General features: G+C 39.0%; 2 protein-coding genes across 3 annotated transcripts; one reads left to right on the top strand and one right to left on the bottom strand.

Moving 5' to 3' along the window:
• Positions 1–6,638: 6,638 nt before the first annotated feature.
• mylpfa (myosin light chain, phosphorylatable, fast skeletal muscle a) lies at positions 6,639–11,235 on the top strand. The gene is made up of 7 exons (XM_041817348.1): positions 6,639–6,792; positions 7,485–7,583; positions 8,576–8,651; positions 8,736–8,840; positions 9,194–9,272; positions 9,364–9,412; positions 10,390–11,235. The coding sequence occupies exons 1-7, from the start codon at positions 6,790–6,792 to the stop codon at positions 10,489–10,491; spliced, it is 513 nt and encodes a 170-aa protein (XP_041673282.1). The 5' UTR covers positions 6,639–6,789; the 3' UTR covers positions 10,492–11,235.
• A 2,983-nt stretch (positions 11,236–14,218) lies between these two features.
• On the bottom strand, positions 14,219–24,926 carry LOC121503312 (TBC1 domain family member 10A-like). 2 transcript variants are annotated; one of them, XM_041777634.1, is made up of 11 exons: positions 24,794–24,926; positions 24,444–24,535; positions 22,276–23,271; positions 21,366–21,465; positions 21,178–21,285; positions 20,398–20,504; positions 19,544–19,658; positions 18,580–18,645; positions 18,301–18,490; positions 16,794–16,948; positions 14,219–16,658 (listed from the first exon to the last, which is right to left on the bottom strand). In XM_041777634.1, the coding sequence occupies exons 3-11, from the start codon at positions 23,250–23,252 to the stop codon at positions 15,735–15,737; spliced, it is 2,742 nt and encodes a 913-aa protein (XP_041633568.1). In that variant the 5' UTR covers positions 23,253–23,271; positions 24,444–24,535; positions 24,794–24,926; the 3' UTR covers positions 14,219–15,734. The 2 variants fall into 2 exon arrangements, with proteins under 2 accessions (XP_041633568.1, XP_041633566.1); XM_041777632.1 differs by having other exon boundaries at positions 24,444–24,902.
• Between the last annotated feature and the right edge of the window lie 910 nt (positions 24,927–25,836).

Raw genomic sequence — 25,836 nt, 5'->3', positions numbered from 1 at the left:
TTGAACTCTATATGTGTTAAATTAACATTGTCAATTTTGCAGTTTATTTTACTTTATAATAGAGGTGTGGTTGATCTGAACAACGTGGCTGGAGATCTATTCTTTTGTTCTTGTCAATAAAGAAAAATCATATTTTGCCATCCAGCTCCTCACCAGATACTCAGTACTAAAAGTAAACTTTAAATTACAAACTTTTACTTGAGTAGATTTATAGACCAGCACTTTTGCTTAAGCACATTTTAAACAGAGTAACTGTACTTTCACTTGAATACAGTTGTGTACATTTCCCACCCCTGATTTTAAATGATGGGGAAAAAGTCCATTAGTGGACATGCATGTACACTTTTTTATTTTACTTTATTTTCCATGATTGCATGTACATTTTGGTTGTTTGTCAAAAATGATTTAGCATCATTAGAAAACCAGCTTTATTATCTGAAAAGATAAATTAGTCAACGGTCAGGCAAACAACAAAATAACATGGGACATGTTTCTTTCCATCTGAGGTCCAAACTGCAACATTTGCAAACTGTCTAAAAAAAGACATAAGGGTTGTGATTTCTCATTAAGGACTTGGTGGCTGGTCCTGAGACTAGACCAGTTGAGAATCACTCAAATATGGACTGTATGATGCAGCTTTACACATAAAGTATTATTATTTATTTTTGACTGCATGGACAATAAAATACAGCTGATAACGTAGATGTTTTGTATTCAATTTGTTTAAATACACAATAAAAAGGTACAGAGCTTTATTTTAGATTCTCCTCCAGACCATGAGATTTACCAGGCTGCATCCCAGTCATTTCCAACTTAGCAAAGGAATCAAAGACATGATTTTGTTGATATTTCAGAGAGAAACTTTAAGTTTGTGTTGATTTTGGACAAATTAATACCTCTTGAAGGGAATGATCATTTTTGTCTTTTTTTTTAAATAATATCACAGTCTGGAAGTTAGTAAAGATTTTTAGTTCTACTAATAGTTCTGTTGGATGATTTAATTTGTTTGAGCTCTTTTGTTCAAGAATGACCAAGTGCAGATGCCTCTGTGTTTGTAATGAGGTGAAAGGGCTGAGAAAGTAAAAAATGGGCGTGAAAAAATGGTGAAAAACGGTTAAAAAGTAGCAAAACTGGCAGAAAGTGGCAAAAATTAGATAAAAGATACAAACATGAGATAACACTGTCAAAAATGGGCTAAGCAAGGCAAAAATGGGTGGGAGAAAAAGATGGCAAAAAGCTGCAAAAATGGAATAAAGTGTCAGAAATGGGTGAAAACAGTAACAAAAAGGTGTTTAACAGTCGCATGGAGAAGTAAGTTTAACAGCAGAACGTGATAATAGCCAGAACATTCCCATAAACATCCAAACAAATTCTGACATTTACAAAGAAATTTCCGAAAATTTACAAATAATGTCCCACATTCCTATTAAAGTGTCAAAAAATTTAAAGCAAAATTTCTCAAAAAACTTTTAATGCAACTCTTGAATATACAAAAATATCCCCAAATTTTTTCAAATACTTGAAAACTTCCCGAAGTACAAAACGAAAAAAACCCAAAAATCCTTAAATTTCCCTGAAAATTTCATAGCAATTTATCTAAAAATGTCAAGCAAATTACTCAAACTTCAACAGACGTTCTGGACAATTAAAACAGAAAAATGTCCTCACATGTGCATGTACTTATGTTAAAGTAAAATTGCTGATTTTAAAAAATACTCACAAAAATGAAAAGGTGCTCAAAAAGCTACTCAGTAACAGTAATTTGAGTAAATGTAGCCAGTTTCCACTCCTGCTGTTATGCTACCAAAAAAGCCTTGACAGGAGCACAAAGGTATGAACTACATGGCTGTAGTTGCAGGATATTTCCAGCAGAGGGAGCTGTTTGTAATTTTGAGGAGTCTAGGCCTTTGTGAACTCTGAATGAAAGAATGTTATATCAGCAGAATTATTTTGTCAGAAATACCTCACTAATCTATGAAAGTATCAAGAGTATAAAAATTTAGCTGCTGTTAAAACTGATAGTATTTGGAGAAACTATCAGCGTTTAATGGAGTCATTTAGTCATGAATGCAGCTCATTACAACGTGTCTGTTAAGTCCTTTCAATCTCATTGTCTGTGTTAATTACACCACAGCTTTGGAGAAAAAAATTAAGTGTTAGTGGGTTTTAAATGATTTGTTCTCTCAGCTGCCGTATCTCCCCCATGTTTAATCCCTCCAGAGTGCAAAAGTTAAAAAAAAAGTGGCATCTCAAATTAGAATCTACTGAATGACAATTAATGTAACACAATCCTGAATAGACTTCACAACAAAACAGAGCTACCTGAGGCCGGCAGAAAACCAAACACAATAAAAGCGGTGACATCTCTCCTGTCACAGCTCTTCTTTACGACTGTCTTCCGCTGAGAAAAACATCCCAGCAGCTTCTTGACATTCCCCTGCCTACAGACAGACATACCGATCACCTTAAAAGTGATGGATGGCTCCAGAGGAGCGTGCCAAAATGTCTCACGTTACAGCAAAGGCCCCCAGAAATGTACAAACACATCTGGAAACACATGGAAGCACTTCCTCGGGATAGCAGCGTGTAAACACATTGTGATGAGAGCATTTTGTTATTTTACAACCGTGACAGACCGTCAGCAAACAGCAACAGCTGACACACCTGTGAAACGTCTGACATGTGACAGCTCATTTTCATTACTAAGGAATGGTGACTCATAAATCTAGAAATGAGTGGATATTTCCCACCCAAAGTCCAGGTTCTAAGAGCAAAAGATGAAATATGCAAGGTTTTTAGAGAAAGAGCTCCTATTTCTCATTTTTTCTCTTAAAAAGATATATTATTTTATTGCAATCATTATTTTAACTTCAAGATTTATTGTGGGGGCTTGTCCCTATGATGTCCATATGGCTTTGTCTTTCACATCATCTTTGTAATGTTGAAGATGGCTCCCACAGGTGGGAGTTGTCTAACTGAGTGGGTAACTTCACTCATGGTGCAAGTGTCAAATGGCAAAAGGCATTCTGGGAAAAGTGCAGATTCATGACAAAAAACACTCAAAGTGATTGAGCACTGGCTACTTAAAACTAAAAATGTGTTGTATTGACTTAGAAAAATAGAGCTGAAATATCTATTTAGATTTTTAAGTCAGCACAGATCATTTTTTAACAACCTTTCATTGTTTGGTCTAATAGTGTACCTTTGATTACAAATGGCGACCCAATTTAAAAAAATGCAATTTGGACCTGAGATAGTAGAAAACATCAAAATTCACCTTACTCCCATCTGTCCAAAATCTGCAGGATGGTTGCTGGTTCAAAGGGATATTCTTAAGATTATATTTGAGGTGTTTTGGTTCAAACTGTGCCAGCAGAGCCAATAAATATTTTCCCAAACTACTTAAAACAGTAGAGATTCTAGTCAGAGCAAACGCTAAGACACCTTTCTCCTGTAACAAGGTGGTGATAAATAAGTGGCCCAAGTGAAAGGTCAAGTGGAGGACTGACAGCTTGGGTCAGGCCTGACTGTCACCAACGCTGTGTAGACAAACAAGCGTCTGTCTTATCCACATTAACATGGCCAGAGAGCAAAGACGGGACTCTTCTTTGGACATCTGAGTGAATGGAAACACAAACAGTCCTGATCAGAGAACCGATACCGGAGGGGCAAAAATAAATTCCACCGATAGGATTAACGAAGATGTCAATGAAATGAAAACGGATTATCTCTGAGGTAAATTTGGATATAAAAACATGAAAACACTAATTAAGAAGAGGATTCCACTCTGAGGCCCGCCACATTGACAGACCGCCAAGTTTATTTAGCTATTTTGGTCACGCTCAGCTGTTCCTTTTCTGTTCTCTGGGAATGTGTGCTGCCATCAGGCTGCAGAGTAATCCCCTTTTATTTCAGGGGGGGGCTGAGTGGGAGAAGGGAGGTGTTCATAACTGTAAATTACACTGTTGTAGGGGTGATAAAGCAGGACTGCAGCCAGACGTTAATGGTGTGTTCACTTGGCTGAAGTGTTGTGGATTTAACAAATGCTCTGTCTTTTAAATTCCTTGTTAATCTGTTCCTTGTTAAACCTTTTTAATATTAAACCAATGCCACTATGTTAAGTTTTCACCCTTAAAATCTTCTCAGATAGTTCCAGTAAACACATTTTGAGGCTCTTAATGAGGAAAAGTTAAAATTGAAGAGAGCTCTAAATGTCATTGAAGCCAAGTAATTTCAAAATTAGCACAGTTTTGAGAAGCCCTTAGGGCTGCCAAGATTAGTCAAGTTAGTCATGATTAAGCGAGGTCCACAGTTAATACACAATTTTTTTAAATCATGATCAATCTCATGTTTTATTGTCCCTTCCAATACACTTTAGTTAAGCCGTGCCAGCCTCTCCCTGCAGTCACACTGATGTAAAATAAGTCCACTGCTGCTCCTGTTGTTGAAAAATGTTTATAGACGGCTCAGCAGACAAGTAAAAAAAAATCTGTACCTTTTCAATGTTTTTGTGTTTCATTTTCAATCCATAACAAGTTCCTTTTTCCAGTGAGGTTCAAGTTAAAACCTTTTATCTACCAATAAAAGTTTGTCTGTATCTAAACAGGAAGTCAATCATGCCTAGTTTAAGACAGTAGGAAAATACAAAATCACACAAAAACAGTTTTAAAGGAAAAATAGTGGAATTTTAAAATGGGATTTTAAAAAAAGAGTGTGATTACTTGCAATTAACTTAAGAAATTCTGGCATCGGGCACCATTAAAAATTTCAATCTTGTACAGGCCTAGAAGCTTTATTTCTTTTTCTTTCTTTTTTCCCTTTTTTTTCAGATTTTCTTTAAAGATCTAAAGACCCCCAAATTTTACAGCATGACCTTTTGAAGACCCAGATCTTCTAGGACCAATCCAGAAACCACTCAGCAGAGTTAATCTCAATCAGAATTAATCTCAAATAAAATAATCTGTGCATTAATTGCAGAGCTTAGTTAATCCAGATTAATGCCACTGAAAATTGAACTTGAACTGAACTGAATTGAGGAACTTACATTTTCATTATTTTGGCAACCCCATGGAAAAATCTGCATATTTTGTTTGCCAATTTTGTCCCCAGTATGTCTAAGTAGCTCTTTCCAACAAAAACCCAATCCTCCTTCCTAACTGTGAATCTCTGCCTTATAAAATGTAACTAAAAGCTGTTTTGCTAATGTTTGCCTGGTGCCTACCCTGCTGCTTAAGATTTAAGTATTAGAATAAAAATTTATAGAAATTATTAATTTGTTCCCTGTCTTGTTTGCTTTTGAAGCATGTAAAGAGACATTAGGATTCATTTCTATCCATTTTTTAACTAGTTAAAAACTCCTCACAAAACACACACACATATATAATGAATCCGATAATGTGACTGGCCTTTTTTGATCACTTTCCAACATTTTGATATTCTAAGTACAATTTGCTTCATGTACTTGTTTTTGTTTGCTCAAAAGCTGGACTGATAGAAATTATTGCATTGTTGTATACTAGATTAAAGTGTTAATAACTTTCACTTTAACTGATACATCACAAAATTTAATTCCCACATCAGATATGTAAAATTATTAGCACACTAGTCTGTTTAGTTTGATACAAAAATACATTTATTAAAATTTTTTTTCTAATATAACAGCATTGTTTCTTGAGTTTTGAATTGTGCTTCCCAATCAAGCAAATCCTAATAAGGATGTTTCCAGTGATAAGCTAAGATTTTGATTGAAATCTTTTAAAATAAACGGTTTGATCGGGGTTTTTTTACTTCTTATTTTAAAGAAATACTTAAAGAATTAATCACAGCTGACTACATTCATACCCATAGCTCATCATTTCAGAGAACACCCAGAAAAGTGTGAAGAACTGAGGGGAAAAAAGCCAAGTGATTCAATAAAAATGAGCAGAATAGTTTGAGGTAAAGTATGCTTTAACATTAATTCATTAGTACAAACGGAGAGATGGTCTAAGTACACATATCCAAAGATAAAAATAGATACTGGATGAGTAATAATGAACCTATACATGGCTTATTTTAAAATTTGGCTCATGTAGCCACCATATAAATATCTGCTCGTCTATATTGCTTGTTGTGTAAAGAGATATTTTGATTAATCTTAGGCATGAGCCAGGCACTGCCATGCACTTATGAATACAGAGATGTGATTAGTAAAATCTTTCTTGGGAAATCCTAATTCTGACATTAGCATCATATCTTTGTCACTATTTAAAAAAAGAAAGCCGACCTGCAGTGCACATACAGGGTAAAAGCTGAATCAGTTGCTGAGGGTATAGAATGTGTATCGCAGCCTGTGATATAGCAATGGACATCACAAACCAAAAATAAAATCAGTGAGTGGCTGCTGTGTCTCTCGAAGCTGATGGAGGAGATCAGAAGGAGGGTGGAGGGACAGTGTCCTCTGGTCCAACAAGCATTAATGTCCTGAATGTCCTTATTAGTCCACGTGGGACTGCAAACCTAAAGCACGGTCCCTCCGCTATCAGGTTTACTTAATTCCAAGACTCCTGGGTCTATTTCTGATCTCCTGTAAGGTGATACGCCATCCCGCCGATCTGTCTCCTTCACTTTTCAGTTCATCGTGGACCATCCTCTCTCTCTCTTTTTTATCCCCATCCAAACTTGAGGCTGTGGCTAAAGTTAGATTGGCCTGCGCACAAGTATATAAGCCCCCCGGGATGTGGGTATAACGCGGCTTCACACTGTCTTCTCCCTCTTGATCAGCCAAACCTCAGCTCTTACCGTCTCAAGATGGTGAGTACCAGGGTGCTCTCATCCCTGCTCTCTGTGTTTGTGGATACACCTACAATATCTGCAGAAACACTGGAATAAACTCCACTTTTTAAGCTTTTTTGCTGAACTTTAAAAAGGAAAAAAAAATGTAAAAAATGGGATCTGTTGCCCTTTGGTTTAACATGATTCTGGATATTCTGTGTGGATTTTTCCCATTTTGTTGATGTGGTTTTAAGGATGCTTTGATTTGATGCTGTAAATTCAGACTTTGTGCTAAATCATAGATCTGCAGAGCCAAATTTCTGAACCTTTCTTTAACTTGATGCATGTGATGCTTGATAAGAGACATGTCTGCTAACTAGTTGGCCTGACAAAGGGGTCAAGACCTCTTTAAGGGGTCAAAGCATGACTGATCAGATAAATAAGTGAGGAAAAAGTGATCAGCTTCACCAAATTATCAACATTTTCTACGGTTTTGTCAATCTTAGTTTTGGGTAGTTTTAGCCTTGAAGCTGTCCTGTAATTGTTTAAATTACACCAAAGAAATTCAACAAGTTTAAAGGGAAAATTCACTTTTTTATGTAAATATATACCTCATTTTAAGTAGTTAAACACCTGAAAAGTTGACTTTCACCACATGTGCAGATGTTAATTGCACTATTGTGTGTTTTAGCCAAACTCACCGGAAAATTTCTGATGTTTTTGTCCTCCAGGCACCAAAGAAGGCCAAGAGGAGGCAGGCAGCAGGAGACAGCGGCTCCTCCAACGTGTTCTCCATGTTTGAGCAGAGCCAGATTCAGGAGTACAAAGAGGTGAGGTTTTTCCAGCCAAACTCCTTCCCTCTATGACCCCCCTTTTTCTTACCGTACGAACATCAGTCCTGTCGGAAGAGTCACACATCTGTTAGAGACATGTTTTTGACTAGAAGCTTGTGCAATTTCTATTCAATTTCTCAAGAGTGTTTGCCAAATTTAGAGTTTGGTTAAGCGGCCTTCAGATTCATTTTCACAGCAGTTGCTATTTCGCGGGCCCCCCATCTTCTCCCCTGACAGTTTAATAAGAGCGAGAATGTCATTAGGAGGGAGCTCAGAAATTTCTGACACCATCTGAGTCTCCACATTTTGTTGACCTCCTAGCCCCCCTCCAGCTGTCACTCAGATGTCTCCTTAAAGCTTGTGCTGAAGGCTTGGAAGTTTGGAGGAACAGCTGGACATGGAGAAATGTAGAGAGAGAGAGAGGAGTGTACATTTGTGTTATTTTTTTCAAGCTTTTTGTGTCTTAAAGAAAGACCCATAAGGATAAGGAGGAAGTGTGAAAGTGTTGGGTGATAGTTCAGTAAGGTCATGGGGATTTTATAAGGATGGGCTGTCAAGACATTGGATGATGATGGCAGAGAGATAAGTGCTGCGAATAGAAGGGACATTCCCGCTGTGATAAGTGATACGAGCATCTTGAGTGCCACTCCGGGAATATATGACTTGATGATTAGGATGATCTTAGCACGTCACACAGATGGAAAAGATACCAGCCAGGGGTTAATGGATTTTCTATCTGCCGGAGGATTTCTGTATGTGTGAGGGGTCAGGGATTGAGTTCAAGTTCAATTCCAAGAGGTAATCTTGAATTTCATGGGTGTAAATCTGAGCGGGTGAGCAGATCAGACAGCTGTTCACTAATGATACTCTCCCAAATTAACATGTAAGGATAAACTTGGGGCCACCTCAAGCAACCCCCCCCAAGGCCAAGTGGATCCAAACATGCCCCCTCCTTATGTGTCTGCTCTCCCTCTCTCTCTACCCTACAGGCTTTCACAATCATTGACCAGAACAGAGATGGTATCATCAGCAAAGATGACCTGAGGGACGTGCTGGCTTCAATGGGTGAGCTCAATAAATCTATCATTTATGTGTGATGATGTGTATTAATATTTTCTTGTAATAATCAGATTTTCTTTGTCTGTTCAGGCCAGCTGAACGTGAAGAATGAGGAGCTTGAGGCCATGATCAAGGAGGCCAGCGGCCCCATCAACTTCACCGTCTTCCTCACCATGTTCGGAGAGAAGCTGAAGGGTGGGCTGCTGATTTTACCATCTGTCACTCATGTGTTGATATACGTCATATGTGAATTACATTAAGACGTAGTTTGATCAAGCGGCTTTTTTTTTTACACCTTTACTACATAACATTACAGCGGTCTTAATTGAGCTACTACGTTATTTAACTTTATTGTGCTTTTATTCAAATTAACAGTTGGATGCTAGCTTTTAGATCAACATTTCATATACAAAACATGGTTTTTGGCCTGATGCCAGTGACACACTGCCTACACACCCTTTTAACATTTGAATCGAGGTGTCTGATACCAGATCATTTTATTTTTGTTATACTGCTTTTTTTATTCATCTCGCTCTTTTGCTGCCCAGGTGCTGACCCCGAGGACGTTATTCTTAGCGCCTTCAAGGTCCTGGACCCCGAGGGTACTGGATCTATCAAGAAGCAATTGTAAGCAATAAAAAACAATAAATATTGTTCATTTGTTAGTTCCAAAAGAGGATGAATTTAAATTTAATGCTACTTTGCTTTTCCATTTTAGCCTTGAGGAGCTTCTGACCACTCAGTGCGACAGGTTCAACAAGGAGGAGGTAAAATCAGAAACCTTTTAAAGGAATAGACCGGCTCATTAGCCTCACTGCCTTTATCATTTAACTCAATATATCCTGGTTCAACGAGTGCAGCACCATCAATCTGAAACATACAGATGCACTTGGATGAAATTGTTTTAAAAGCCCAGAAATATTGGCTTATTAGCCTGCACAAATAAACTTCAAGATAATTTTTATAAACCACTACAAATTAAACATATTTTGCAAATGAAAACGTGAATTAAAGTGAGACAGTTGGTATGTGGTCATGTTACTTTTAAATGTAGCTGCTAAACAATATGTAGATATGATGGTGTTTCTGTTGTTTTCTTATGTAGTTTTAATGTAGAAAATTACACTGTTAAAGGTAAGTGTAGGGCTTTACAGATTTTATTTACATATACTAATAATCTAATTTTTAGTGGTGTCTCGCCCCTATTATAAATGTAGGTCCTCAACTATAATCAGCCAACATCTATGACTTAAAGATCAGGATTCCTACTCACACTACTTCCTATTCCTACTTGTTAAAGCTCCCATGAGGGTATTTTAAAGTTTGTGATGATTTCAGCACCCCCCTGTGGACAAAGCAGTACATTTAAGTTTTGTGACACATCTCAAACATGAGGGCAAGTTAAAATCAGACTGTTTCCTCAGCATGCTGGTAATACCTTGTTGTCACCTACCCCATGGCAGCAGTGATTTCAGGAATTAAAAATAATTATATAGAAATAATAAATGTTCTCAATAATTGTCTCTGTAGCTTTAGTAGATCATATAGGGACATAAATGTTGATTTCATTATGTTTCATGATCAGTTAAAAACTACTCACAGGAGCTTTAAGTTGATTATTTGTGTGATTTAAGGTGTCAGCTTTCGTAATCGCTCACATTTTTAACATTAACTTTACAAATGAATTGATATAGCTGGCATATATCCTTTCCTACCTAATTTCCAATTGTTGTTTTCCCCCCAGATCAAGAACATGTGGGCCGCCTTCCCCCCAGATGTTGCTGGCAACGTAGACTACAAGAACATCTGCTACGTCATCACACACGGAGAGGAGAAGGAGGAGTAAAGAGAGAGCTAGAGGACAATAAAAGACAGCAATCCCTTTGCTATTCTGCCTTCCCTGCCCTTTTCTTTCCTCCTCTTCCTTCCCACTCACCTTTTGTGTTAACCCATGTGCTCACCTGCTCATGTTCACACCAAAGACTTTGTCACACTGACTCATGAGAGGGTCGGCGCCCATGAGGTGTCTATGTTTGCTTATGGGGAATAGGGGTGATTTTCAATAAAATTATCCTGTAACATCATTTCCATGAACAAGCTTTTCTAAAAACCTTTTCTTTCCTTGCAACCATTCTTCTGTCTTCTCACCTCTTCATGTCTGCCTGCCTGGTCACTTCATCCTGAGGTGTTTGTGTGAATGAAATGTGTCCCTCTGCTTCTCCTCGGTATCTGAGGAGAGGAGAGGTCTACAAAATCTGAGGACTTCATTCCAAATTCTGAAGATGTCCTCTTGGGTGGAAGAGGTGGGAGGAGAGAGAGCAGGTGTAGAGAGGGCAAAATTTGCCTCCTAAAAGCGATGGCAGCTTTTGTCCTCGAAAAGTGAAAGAAATGAACGAAGGAGATGAGAGAAAGGGACGAAAGAAAACATTCAAATCTTCGTGGTCTTTCCCTCCGCTCCTTCCAGCATCCATTAAAATCCTCTTCTTTTCCATAAGCTGTCTCCACTTCAACAACTGGAATCTTCCTCGCCTTTCCTCTGTAATGAATAAAAGGGACAAACTGTGAATAAAATCTCTATCCTTTTGTAAAATAGTGTCTCTGTTCAGTGGCTCTCGGGGTTCAGGGGAGGAAACGTGTCTTTAGTGACCTCTAGTGTTGTTTTTTTACACCTGCAGGCCCCAATGCAGGACTATACATCTGCAGTAATACTTGTGTTTCTTTTATCAGTATTAAGCACATGAATACTCAGGATGAAAAAGGCATTCATGGCTATGAAAAGCCATTTCATTAATATCATGGAGGCAATATGGCAAATATAAATGAATAATTAAAGATTTAAAAAATCAGTGTGGTTTAATAAATAAATTGGATTTCTTGGATGCAACTAGAATAAGCTAGGATATACCCTGAGCATGACAATGTAAAGCTTGAAAACTTTAAAATCATTCAGGCCAGTGTTCTTTTTGTCAACTAAAACCATGACTAACAGTATAAGATGACAAACATTTTTCAATGAGGAAGACGAGACTAGCTAAACACACCTTTGGAGATAAAAACGGTTGTGAAAAGTACGCTTAGTTTTGTCAGAGACTAAAACGAGATAAAATGTTATTTTAAAAAATCTTAATGCATTTTAGCTGTTTAAATTAGTCCAAAGAAAATAAATGCCTTAACTAAAAGTAAACACTGGCGACGGTTTATTTAATTTGTTTCCAACTACAACTGGACTAAAAATGTGACAAAAATATAACAAAAACAAGAAGACATTTCAATGCCAAAATCAACACTGATTCATTTACATGTATTTATCTTTTGATTTCATTCATAATTCATTATTTTATTTAAAAAGATGCGAACTAATTGCCATGATAAAGTGTCTCCAAAAGCATGACTTGGCTGTGAAATATTAAAATTGGTTTAATGATCTGAAATATTTAAGTGTGATAAATTAAAAAAAAAAAAAAAAAAATCAGGATTCAGAAAGGGGGCATATATTTTTTCACAGCACTGTAGTTATTTATAATTCAGTGCAGAAATAACATTCTGTTGTATTAGGATGGAGACAGCTCATTTTCCATGGCCAAAAATAAACGCTGGCTATTTAATGCCATCCAAATTCATCATGTTTCCAGGAACAAGATCAACAGTTGCATAAACAGATGCCCAGCATGATCTCAGGGATGAAGTCTTTGACACTAAAACAAATTAAAATGAACACTTTTTTCCAACATGATTTCATTGTCTTTAGTAATTTTAATGGATCCAAGAGGTTGCTCTGTCTGAAAAACTCTTGGTGGACATGCAACCATACTACACATTCTCAAGAGCTAAACATTTTTTTAATCATTTAGTTATCTTAGGAGAGAAACTGTACCAAACTGTACAGATGGGAGCTTTTCAAGATGGATTTGCCAGTGAGAAACATGGAAACGGGTGAATCCATCTGCTTTGCAAAGTTAACATTCACTGCATTTTGGATGAAATTTTGACTTGTTTAAAGATCAACTTTTTGTCGAAAATTCACCAATGGAGTGGCGGTCACCACATTTTGGCTTATATTTTGACTCATTTAAAAAACGATTGATTTTTCTACCAAAATCTGCAAAGGGCCATGGGTGCTGCGTTTTGGGTCAAATTTTCCCCATGAGCACCCATGGTCCCATCTTTTGGAAGAATGGTCAAAAATTCCCATAAACACACTCCTAAACTTTCTGGAAAGTCTTCCAAGAGTTGAAGCTGTTACAGCTGCAAAGTGTGGACCAACGTCATATTAAACCCTATGTATTAAAAAATGGGATGTCATTTAAGTTCATATGCGAGTCAAGTCAGGTGAGCAAATACTTTTGGCAATATAGTATATACATACTATATATATTTATAAGCTGAAGTTTTCCTGACAAAAAGCCTCAGACTCCCATTAATAGTCATACAAACAGAAAAGACAAACACACCCTGATGATTTAATATATTACGGTTTATTACTCATCACAAATGTCATTATCATCAATTAAATACATCAGTTGTAGATCTGAAGGAATGAATTCAATTAGCTATGATTTTTATTTCACTTTCGCCAGAGAGAGAGTGACATGTAAACTTAAAAATATGAATAGAAGACATAACGGCATGGGGGAAGAAATAACAGCTGAAACATCTTTTTATATATTTGCATCAGTGGAGTTATTCCCGATCAAATGTTATCGAGAGTTTCAGGATCAATGCAGAAATGTTCAAAGGACCTGCAGAAATGTAATCCTAAATTCATCCATGATATTGCAGATCGGAGCGCTGATTCCACAAGAAAGCCAGAGATTAATTTGATCATCGACGGTATTGCTCATAAAATATTGTCGTCCACGGGCCTGAAAGTGTGCTCAGAAAAAAAAAGACCTTCAAGAGCACTAATGGCACCGATCAATGAACAGTCTTTTTGGAGGACAGTTTGCATAGATGTGTTCAGGTCCTCCTCACTAACACTACACTAATCTGTGCCTAAATTGATGCACTGACGTCAAAACAGGCAAGGAAAGGAGTGTGGTGATAATTATTAATTTAGAAGAAAGCCACATAAAGACCTGAAAAAAACTAAAAATGGAGGACATGTTGGCTACAAAGCTACACGAAAGTCCCTCTAATCCTGAACTACAAAACAGTACAGATTAAGAGCATCAATGCCTTTTTTTGCCATCAAATGGTTTTACATGAATTACCTGGCACTATTCATCATATACTGATGGGGTTCAGTGCGTTTAATGTATGCATAAATATCTTACAGTACAGGACACTGAGTGTAAATAGGTTAGGGAGTTAGTCCATAAGTTACTCTGAATGTTACAACACAACTTGGTGAAACAGACATAATTAAGATCTTAAATCAAACAACTAATTCAAAGCTCAAAAATCCCCTCTAAGAATATTTTACAGTACAATTAAGACCTTCATGTGTCTGAATCACTCGTCTCACTCTTTGTTCTGCTACTTTTTCCACTCTAGTTTGTTTAATACTGCACTTCAGTAAACTGGAGACTCGTGAACCTAAAGTTGACCAAACCAACAGTGGCCGTAAACATTAAAATAGCAAAGACATGCATGAAGTTTGTTGTGTCAAAACAGAAGATTCAGCCTGTGCAGCAAAAAACAAAAAAAAACACTTAAATGATCCCTCTGCGGCTACACTGAGTGTAGCCAGCCATCGTTCCAGTCTACCAGGTGTCTCTTACTCACATAGAAAAATAGTCGGATCCAAAATAATAACAATAATTCATAATATACTATATTTGATTAAATTAACCATTTTGTACATAAATACATCAGAGCCTGAAGGTAAAAGATCAGAGGTTCATGCTACATTGGCACACCTGGCACCTCCAGTCAAGTGGCTTCCTATAGGTCCTGGAGGCTTTCAAACCAGCCTGTTGAGACGCGCGATCTCTACGAAACTACACAAACGGAGTGGTCGACTTCAGTGGTGCTTTGTGACGAACTCACAAGTGCAAAAATAATCCTTCATTCTCCTAAAATCACATTCTAATGGGTTAATGAATGCACCCATATTGAGATTTGGCTGAATTAAATACCGATTAACGTAGGATTTTGTTCATCAAAATAATACTAATTTAAAGGTGGACATTTGGTCAGTTGGACTAATGATGTTGTGCCTGCTTTTTCAAAACCTGGAAGTTAAAATGAGGTCTTACATTAACAATTCCCTTCACCACTGCATGTGTGGTTTTACTTTTAAAGTATCCCTCCATTTGTTCGTCAGCATTCTTCAATTTTCATCAAACAGACATTTTCCAATGATGAAATAATTTACCAGGATTTAGTGAATAAGAGAAAAAAAGCAGGCGGAGGGAGGCCACACATAGAACAGTAACACATTTCACTATACTACTAAGGCACACTCACTCACAACATTTAACATGACAATAAATACATCCTCAACAAGGTTACTAAGATTTCTGTCCACAGTGCCTGCGTTGGATGTGAGTCTTCGTTTTTTTTTGTTTTTTTTTTGTTTTTTGTTTTTTGTTTTTTTGTTCCAGGCATCTCAAAAACACTGTCCACAGATGAGAACTGACAGGGCTTTTATGGAGCACTAACAGGATCCTATGTACTGTAGGTAGACTTATCATTTATTTACACACTATGGCACCACAGCTATACCGGCAAACCCTCCTCGACAATCTGTCTAGTCGATCTAACCACTGCCATTGATCTGATTAAAATAATAAAAATGAACAAAAAAGGAATTAAAAAAAAACTAAAAGATGACTGTAATATTCTGAGAAAACATCCAGACTCACAGTCCATGCTCCAGTTGAAAAAAGAAAATATGTCCCATCTTAATAAAACTCTGAAAAAGAAAGCATTGAGCAAGAGGCAAAAAGCCCCCTGAGGTGCTATTAAAACCATGATCCAGTTTTCTCCACCACAGTCCACTAAGTCTTCAAAATAATGACATAATACAGGAAGCCATCCCATTTTTTTTATTTAACACTCTGTTTATGGGGGTTTTTGCTCCCCCGACCTCTTCTTTTGTTTTCGGCATCCCTTTTTTGTATGATTCTTGAATGACAAAGTGATAAACTAGGCCAAATCTTTCGCTGCTGTGGCTCCATTTTTGTCTTCAGTCTCTCCTCCCCCCTTGTCCTTTTTCTTCCCCCCTTTCTTCTTCTCCTTTTCTAGCCTCTCTTTCTCCTTCCTGAGCCTCTCCTTTTCTGCCTTTTCCTTCTCTTTCTTCTCCTTCAGTTTTTTCTTCTCGTCTTCCTTTTCCTTCTTCTTGTCTTCTTTGCTCCTTTTCTTCTTCTTGCCTTCTTCCTCTACAGCTGGGGCTTCAGCTGCTGGTGCAGCTTCTTTTTTTGAATCGGGACAAGGTGGTAGAGGGGCGTTGTTCGCAGTAGGAGAAGGGATAGTCGGGGTGATCTGCTCAGAGACGATCACTGGGGAGGGGGACAGGGTGCTGGGTTGGGGCGCTGTGCTTTGCGTTGGTGCTGGAGGTGCAGCCTGGTCTTGTGCTGAGGTTTCTTCTGAGGCCTGAGTTGACCCCCGTGATGAAGCATCCCCAACTAATGGGCTCTGAACATGAGGTGCCGGTGCTTTCTGACCTGTTCCTGGATGAATGGGAGGTTTTTGGGCTGGGCCTCGTACTTGGCTTGACATTGCTGCAGGCGGGGACTGATGAGGCAGGACCTCCATACCCGACGGTCCTGAGAAGGAGCCCTTCTTGGTTTGGGAGTGGAAAGGAGCCTTTGATTTGCGGAAGCCAGGCAGCGAGAGGAGGCTGGAGGAGGCCCTGAGGGGTCCCGGTGGAGGAATCGGGCTTCCAAGAAAAGAGTAGCTGCCGCCCGAGCTGATGGAGGCGGCTCTGCGTTTGTAGTCATAGATGGCCCTCGTACCATGGAGGCGGCGACCTGGCTGGTGTGTCAGTTCCCCCCTTGACTCCCTCCACTTCCTTACCTGGATGCTGCATTCTCTCTCTATGAGCGCCTCGGTCACTTGAAGCGTGACGATCTGGATGTCGCATCAGACAGAGAGGAGACAGACAGAGGAAGTGAAGATTACAAGACTGGACATTAGAGGGCAAAGTGACTCATAACTGATGTGTCTGTTCAAAAACAGAAGCCAAGAGCAAAAAGAGACACTGACCTCTTGAACCAATAAGTCCTCTCTGATCATGTCAGGGGAGATGTTTCTGAGCCGCTCCATGGTTTCATACATGCCCTGTAGTTCCCGAAGTTTGTCCACAGACCCAAGCATCTGTTTTAGTAGCACCAAGCCCACACGGAACACTATCTTCACCCCTACAAACAGAGTTGAGTCACTTTTCTGCCAAACAATGGAACAATAATTGACTGTATTTGAATCCCAATAGATTGTCTTTAAGGTCTTCTAACTCATTAATACTAAACAGAATAAAAAAAAAAGGTCTGCTTTCAGTTAAACTTGACCCATGCAACAACCTAAAAATATGTTGAAATATGAGACCCCACACATGACAAGAAAAAACTAATTCAACAGTTTTGTTCTGTAGAGTGTGGAGAGCAAAGATGTGACCTTAACAGTAAACCACACACTGGCAAATATCCTTTACGGACACCTAGAGACCCGACTCTAAAACCTGGAGGTCTCGCAAAATCTCCCACTATCAGACAAAACTTTACAGTAAACAAACATGGCAGCAGATAAGCAGGAAAAAGTGGTAGCTTTTTTTTTAACAACCATTTCAAATCATTAAAATAACTAATCATGTCTAACAATTACAATTTCAAAAACGTGTGGTCTTGAATGATCTTTCAAGAATTAACACACCTCAGACCACAGGGAATCTTGCAAGATAATATAAAGAACAACCTAAAATCAAGTCTGTTTATTTTTTTCAGAAGGGGTTTATCAGGCCCAAAATCTGCAAAATGGTCTTGTAGTGTGCATTCTGCTTTATAATAAATCCCTAACGGCTAAATGCAGTACCTATAAAGAGTATGCACGCTCTTGGATGTTTAACTCTTTTACCTATGTTTTTTTTGTTAATTATGGTCAATATAATTGAGCTTTTTGACAAAAAAATGTGAATCAAATAAAAACATGTAATGTACACTAAGATAGGAGAAACTCTGCATACAACTGCTGCCCATGATCTCCAGCAGTCAAAGGGAGAGTGGCAAAGAGAAAGCCACAGTTGAAGTTAACTCATATCTCAACAAGGTTCACTAAAAGGCATGTGGGAGACTCCATGGTCGAGTGGAAGAAAGTTCTTTGGTCTGATGAGACCAAAATGGTGCTATCTGGCCATCAGACGAGAAACTGTTAGTGAGACACCAAACACATCACCAAAAACAAACCATCCCTACTGTTAAGCACAGTGTTGGCAGCATCACACTGTGGGGAAGGTGTATCAACTAAATACTGACATGAAGGCAGTGAATATTTATGCAGTCACTAATTGTACATTACATATTTTTATTTATTTGGCATTACTTTGTAGAAATCTTTTATTTTACTTTGACATCAAAGAGGGGTTTTGTCAAAAAATCCAAATTATATTGCCCATAACTGATTAATTAAACTAATAAAAGAGCAAAACACCCAAGGGGTCGAATGCCTTTATTGGCACTGTAGGTCTGTTCACAGTAAAGTCATAAACAATAAATGGTACCTTCACAGAAGAACATGTCCCACACACGCAGCACACAGGCCCACGGTAAGGTGCGTGAGAAGATGCACATGAACCACTCAGTCATGTAGAGAATGGGGTCGATCTTGAATTTCTTAAGATGACGGTACGCCATCGGACATGTACGGCGTAACAGGGAGAAGAAGATCTCGCCGTCCAGCTGGATTGCTTCCTAAAACACAGAAATTTTGACCCAGTAAGGCTGAGAAAGACAACATAATCGTCTGACTAAAACAGACACGAAACAGTTCGTTCACTCACCAGTCCAGCACTGTAGTAGCCAGGAAGGTACTTCTCGCAGATCTGGACTAGGCACCAAAACGCTTGCTGGAAAGCAGAGGCAAATCATAATTCAGATTTCATCAGGAAGAAGAGAGATTAAACACAATTCCTTCTTTTGATTCCACTTATGTCTGTGCCATCTTAAAAATAGATCAGTGAACACAAAATTAATTGACTTAATCTTTTCTTTTTCTCCTCGTGAAGTACAGCAGCTGTGCCAGAGTCATTAGGCAATAGCATCCACTGCTCTTTGGGAGTCACTACATTTTTCACGCCATAAAGACACACTTTTGAATATGAGCTCAGATTTCAAACTGTCAGAAAAGGCAGGTCCTTGCAGGAAAGGTCAGCCCACATTGTTACAGAGCAATTCAGCTGGAATTTGAGACCTGTCTGCATCACACACTCTTGATTTTTGGAGGACACCTTGCCAATTCTGACAGTCTGCTCTATATAGTTTCAGCAGCGTCATCACTTTGATGTGAGTCTATTTATAATGACAGCAATTAGCTGAATAAACCTGAAAGAACAAAATAGTCTCAGCTTGTTTAGTCTGCTTGACCACGCACTTTCTTTTCTCATATGTTGTCTCTTCATTATTTATCAACTGAAGACTCATATACAGAAAGAGATCACCGTTAATTATATATATAAATATGATTACAGAACAAGCATTATGACTCAAAAATGAAATGCATCTTCTGATGTTCAACATAGTGATGTTTACTCTTCCTGTGTACTCACGGGTCCATTATCAAGTGTGAAATTTTTTCTTTTCAAACATATAAATCATACATCAGGTATTTGACTTAGAACAGTCTTTTCTTTAGCATGTGCTTCTTTGTTCACATACAGATTGTTATTTATTTCTAGTTTTTAATGTGTGCAGCGCTGAAGTCCCACACACATTTCCAACCTGAAATCCTGTACACAACTCCCTCACCTCAGCAGGCATATGCATGAGCAGCACTGCAGCCACAGGAGCCTGGGCTTGGCAGTAACCCTCATCAGGCCGGTAGATAGTGTAAGCCTTCAAGATCCGAAACAGGTCCTGTTGTCTGCAAGAACATAGAGCTACATGAACCAGAAGCTAAATCTACACATTCAGATTTGTGCATTTAGATGTTTCATTGTTTCCTTGTGAGTCTTTATTGGCATAATTTCCTGCATGATATTGTTGGTACATGGACTACAACTCTGATTGAACAATTCGCTCTTAAATTACTCACATTTGTGTCATGATTAGCGATGCACCTATTGTTAAAATTAGGACTGATATTGATGTTTACAATAACAATTAAACAATGGCCTATAATGATAATAGTGGTTTTTTTTCATCACTTTATTTGGTGTAACACTCCCACTGTGCCAACATTTGCTCTCACACTTGGGAACACTTTTTGTCCAACAGGTCACTTCATCCACCCTCTAAAAATCTAATCTTATTCAGCGGGGAAGTGTGCTCAATGTTAGCATTAAACTGACTGGACACAACAGATAACAGTGTCTACCAATATCTAGTCATGAAACAGTATTTACTTATAGTTGATGTTTGTCAACAAGGCCTAGATCAGCCAATACCAATGTTAAATCAATGCATCTGTGGATCCCTAGTCATGACACCCGTAACCCAGAAAATGAGCAACCCCAAGTTAATCGTGAATACTTAGTGATAAATAGTGTACAGCATGTCAATCAGTTCAGATCAACATATACACTCTGAGGACTGATTTATTCAGTCTAATTAGTCTTATATGTTGCTGCTGATGCACAACAGATGTTTTACAGATGATTTACCCATGGCCACCTCGTGCAGCAAACATCTCATGGAAGGGGAATTGTCTGTGGAGATCTTTCTCTATTATGTCCAGCCATTTAGCTTCCCCCTGTTCTCTCTCCAGCTCCTGAAACAAGAAAGTAATACAAAGTTTTATAAAGTGTCCATTCCTGTTTCCAAATAAGCCATAAAGTTGACCAAAGCACTGTACGAAACAACATTAGACAAAAACAAAACTTAACCCACTGCTGGGACCCAGGCCCAGTTGAGGCCAGACCCCCTACAGCATGGACAGAGCCAGGGTCCTGACAGGCAGGATTACCAGTCCTGTTAAGAGGCTTACAGCTCTTTAAGTTTGCACCTGCCTCTTTGGCACCCCTGGAGTTGAAATTGCCTTTCTCAGCCACAGCTTCCTGTTGCTAAGGTTCCTATTTGAGCTAATTACTAAACCAAAACTACATCTTGTTCATGAAACTTTTTTTTACTGTAAGAAAAAAAGCAGACCATTTTGAGGTATGGGAACATTAACGCAACATGTTTCTGCTTCGTTTGGTTTTGATGATATTATATTTGACAGAGGGAAATAAAAAGGTTGGATTAAAAGACCAAATCCAAGCATTAGTAAAAATCAGCCTACAGAGAAATGCAAAGTTGAAAAATACCAAAAGACACTGAATGGTTTGATCTGTTTTCCATGTGTAATGAACAGAGCCTTTGTGCTTGTCTATGTGATTTGAAGACTTCATACACCTTAAAGCCTCTCTGTATTACCCAAATTAAAAATATGGTCGCAGTGATACCTCAAATTTTCCAGGGTTAGCATCCAGGAGTTCCTGACTGTTGGACAGCAGTTGCCAGGCTTTGGATCTGATAGAAGATGGTATCCCCTTCCTGCAGCGCATCTTCACCTATAACAAACAAATACAACCTGTATTAGCCATGGTATGACCAACCTTAGCGTATCTGAAAGGCTGTCATGCATGCATACCTTCTGGAAGCGATGTTTGATCCACTTATCCCAATTGTGGAACATATCAAGCCATTTTACCTCCCTCTGTCTGGCAACTTCAACTCGAATTTCCTTTTCTCTGCAACAGTATAAAACACAGCATGTCCTCATCAATGACAGAAATAGGAAGTACGTTTTTCTTTTCTAAAAATAGCACTCTGAAATGAATGTAGAGATTTTTAACTCCAATCTGACGGCACAAACAAATGACCTATTTTCTTTCTCTTAAATTTATTTGCACAACATTATGCCGAACTGCTTAAATGAAGGGCATCCCTAACATGGACCTGAAGTCACAACTGAAGGAAGATCAATAACATTTTAATTATTCAACAGCCAAAGGGCAATTAGCGTGACAGAAAAATAGAACATGTCTAAAAAAAAAAAGAGGGAGGAAGAGAGCAGATGGGTGTGAGGGTTGATACCGCTGACACACACACAGTCAGTACATATTGAGTCACAAAAACGCTCTCAGCACTATCTGAGTCAGACCAAAGGAAGATAAAGGATGGATGGATATGTTTAGTGCAACAGAGAAAGAAGAGGAGGGCAGGAAGGGAAGGGTAACACAAGGAGAGAAAGACCTTTTGGAAGCAGATGGATGACAGAATAAATAAAGGGTTCAAGGAAGGCAAAGTGGCCGAATAAAAGGAGGATCAGGATTACATTTGTCTGTTAACCAATGATCTGACCGTGATTTAATTATATCTCATTCTGCGAATAGTCAAGTGTCAGCAAGGAACCATAGCACAGAGAAAGAGATGTTTTTCCTTTCCCAAGCAGCCACACCGTATGTATCTCTAATTAAGAATCTCTGCTGGAGATAATGGAATCACACAGTGGGTGATCAATACTTTGCACTGTAGCTGGTTAATGTCCTGATACTCACCCGCCTTCACTGTACTGATTTCCACCAAGGAAGCCATATTTGTCAGTGCGTCTGACAGTCAGCCCATTGATCTCAGAGTCTGAGCCCACAGAGCTGCCGTCCTCTCCCAGCCCAGATAGAGACTCCAAAGTCCCTGACATCAGGCTGGCGGACTCAAGGTAGCTGAGTGTGTCTGGTGCCGGCCGGGGGCTGGGATTGGGAAGTGGGAGCATAGAGGTTGGCTCGTTAATGAGTGGAACGGTAGGGCTAGGGGGTTCTGCTCTTGTGGGGGTGCTAGGAAGTTCTGCTTTCTTTTCTTCGCTGAGAGTCTCAAGCTTTGGAGAGAGGGGAGGAGGCTGACTAGGAGGGTTTTGTGCTTGTTGAGGCAGCTGAGGTTTCTCCTCTTCAGCTGTCGAAGATACTGCTGTGTCGCTGAATGCTGGAGGAGCGGCTGCATGATTGGAAGCTGCAGAGATGTGGGGCTGACCATCATCCATGACAGGATTTGGATTGTGGGTGACATGCACATTGGGGTAGAGATTGGGTCCAGGATTTGGATCAGGAGACGGGGATGCCAGCTGTGATTCGCACTGTGCTGATGTCTCACTTGACTGTACACTGATCTCTGTTTCAGTACTCAGGGGCTGTGGGACAGCTGGGTCACCCATCACAGGTTCCTGAGCTCTATTCTCCAATTCTCCCCCTACTGAGTCCTCTTTCTGTGGCACATCATCATGTACGGATGATGCAAGGGGAGTTTCCGGAGAGAGTTTGGGAGGACTTGCAGATGGTTGTGGAGTCAGAGATGAGCTCCCTGTCTGTGCTGCTAGTGTGTTTCCAGTCAGAGCTTTGTCGTTAAAGAGGGAAGACTTGGGTATGGGCTTCTCCCTAGCAGATTCTGGTGCAGGAACTGCTGATGAAGCAGGCGGTATGGAGGGGGCTGCATGTGGATCACCCAGTGCAGGTGGTGATGGGGATAAGGTGGAGAGTTCAGCCATGGTTCCACTTTTATCTCTCCTTTGGAAATGAAAAGAAGTAATTAGTTTAGCTGTAATGGGTATCATGACCATAAATATTTCCTATAGTTTATTACCGATGACTCATGAGCATGATTTCTTTTCCTAAAGCTGCTTTGAGGAGTTTTCAAGTGGATATGAAACATACAGAAATGAATATTTATGTCATCAGCAGTAACAAAAACTACCTAGACTGTCAGCAACAAGGCTATTTTTTTCTACATTACTTGTAATGGCAGGAGGTAGGTGCCAGCAAAAATGATCAGCTGTGTTATTAAAACAGCCTTCTACTGATGAGTTATACATTTTAGAGTTTAAACAAACCAGTGTAAGACTGTTTGTAAGAAAATTTAAACATGTACAGGACCAAATAAGACATAAGGTGTCATATTTTGTCTACAAAGAGCTCCCGAAGCAGCACAAACTTTAAGTCCCACACAGAGGCTTTAAAGTTAGATTAAAAAACTGGATGGAATAAACCCAGAACTAACTCAGCCCTAAATGGCTCTAAATTAGCTACAAATATGACAGTTGTGTTATTGTGTCTACAGTACTTTTAAAAAATCAAATAAAAAGTTAGCAATGTCTTTAGCTTCCTCATTTGTCACATAAATCAGAATCGTACAGAAACATTGTTTTAAGAAACCTTCTCTATACAATCACACGAAAAACAATTCTGCTTTGCCTTATATGTTAAACAGTGTCTTTGACAAGCTCTAACGGTTTCAACTTTATGTAGCTTTGCAACAGTTTGGCTATTTTACGAGGCAAACCAACTTGACAGTAAAACTAATCGTATACAGTGTGAAGTCAGTGTTATATTTGGTCTGTACAAGTAGAATTACTTATGACATTTTCAACAAAGTAGCACCGACAGCCATTGTCATCCATCAGTTTGCTGACGAAGCAGGTGAATGCTGTTGTAGAAGTACCAAACCGCTCTTGGTTACATGCTAGCAGCTAATAACACCAGCCACTTTGTTGTCATATCCTCTCCAGAGGCCTCACTCGGCCCGTCTCAACTTCCCGATTCAGCACACAGAAGCAATTGTTTACTAATAGCTAATAGTCAACACCCCCACAGACTGCCAGGCCCCGACCGAGCAGCGTCCACGGCCTTGTCCACCCCGCTGCCCCGGGCAATCAAAACTTCTCCTCGGCTGCACAACTCACCCACGACCCGGCGTGTCACTGTGATCCGTCCGCCTGGATAGCCAGGGGGTTCCTGTTCACACGTCCCCCCGCCACAGCTCCGGTTCCGCAACCTCCACCGTTAAAATGAAAACACAGGAAAGTGAGACCGGAGCAGGAACCGCTAAACTGGGTGAGGACTTGGAAAAGCAAACGTCCTGCACTCGATGAGGTAGCTGGCTAAGTTACCAGCTAGCTAAGTTAGCTTATTTTAGCCTAATGTAACTATTAGCATTAGCACCGATAGAGCTCTGTTTCTATTAGCCAAGCTAGCAAGAGAAATGTTTCGGTTACAGCGGATAGACATTCAGACTCACTGCAACTATTCATACCAAATTCACGAAACGTTCAGTGTAGTTTTCATCCCGAAACAAATATAATGTTCTTTGTTTAATTCATCAAAGCGCAGCGGTAAGGGTACATCCAACACCCGCAGCCTGCATTTCCTACTGACAGCTACGCGCGCGTTCTCGACAACACCGTGGTACACGCACGTAGGCTGTACAGGAGCCTCCCTTCGAGGACAGAAAAATGCTTCAGTTACTACAACTGGCATTTTAACACTCTGGTCAGATAAGGCAGTTTTTTTCCCAGTGCAGTGCAGTTTTCATTTTGTATATATTTTTTTTTCAATTATGATACCTATGACCTGGAATTTGTTGGGGGTGGGCATTTTTTTCTCTAAATTTTGAAAAAATTTCCAATAACATGCCTACTGAACTCTGTGTACTCTAAAAAGTGACACTTACCATGTTAAGAACAAAAATACCGCAAATAACTTTTGTAACCATTGTAATATTAGTTTTTGATTGAATTATCGCGAGTACTATTAGAGCCAAGGTTCCACTTTTTATTCGTATATTTCTCTTCACTATTTTTCAGATGGTAACATAATAATAATAATAATAATAATAATAATAATAATCACTCTTCTTATTATTATTATTGGTAGTAGTAGTATTTAAATAATACATGATACATACATGGTATTTTCCTAGTTACAGTAGGGCATTTCTTAGAGGGATGAAAAAAATATATATACCAGATGTTTGAAACTCAGATGGTTTCATTGTGTTGATATGAATGTCTGGTATTTAATGGCTTGACTCTTTACATACCTGTTTACAAGTTTGGCATGGGACAGATTTTGTCCATGGAATAAAACAAAAAAAGGGCTTGATTTCTGCATCCTTTATGGCAATATTTTTTCATTGATGACACAGTCTAAGGGATGTCATTGATGAACAGCAAAATTGATCTTATTGCATGTTTATTTATTTTTATTTTTATTTTTTTTACAGTGTGCATCCAATAGGAGACTTAAGCAGTTCAGTTTTTTTAATTGGATATTTTTGTAAATAGAAAGTAGTCCCTG

Source organism: Cheilinus undulatus, linkage group 21 (assembly GCF_018320785.1).
Source record: "Cheilinus undulatus linkage group 21, ASM1832078v1, whole genome shotgun sequence".
Lineage (NCBI taxonomy): Eukaryota > Metazoa > Chordata > Actinopteri > Labriformes > Labridae > Cheilinus > Cheilinus undulatus.
The sequence above is the reverse complement of the archived record's forward strand: the minus strand, read 5'-3'. Positions and strand labels throughout refer to the sequence as shown.

Coding starts and splice junctions, on each gene's coding strand:
- mylpfa (XM_041817348.1), top strand. Junction 8,652..8,735: donor GGACGTGCTGGCTTCAATGG/GTGAGCTCAATA, acceptor TTGTCTGTTCAG/GCCAGCTGAACGTGAAGAAT. Junction 8,841..9,193: donor GTTCGGAGAGAAGCTGAAGG/GTGGGCTGCTGA, acceptor TTTGCTGCCCAG/GTGCTGACCCCGAGGACGTT.
- LOC121503312 (XM_041777634.1), bottom strand. CDS start 23,252: ATGGCTGAACTCTCCACCTTATCCCCATCACCACCTGCACTGGGTGAT. Junction 21,466..22,275: donor AATCAGTACAGTGAAGGCGG/GTGAGTATCAGG, acceptor ATACTGTTGCAG/AGAAAAGGAAATTCGAGTTG. Junction 16,659..16,793: donor AGGACTTATTGGTTCAAGAG/GTCAGTGTCTCT, acceptor TGCGACATCCAG/ATCGTCACGCTTCAAGTGAC.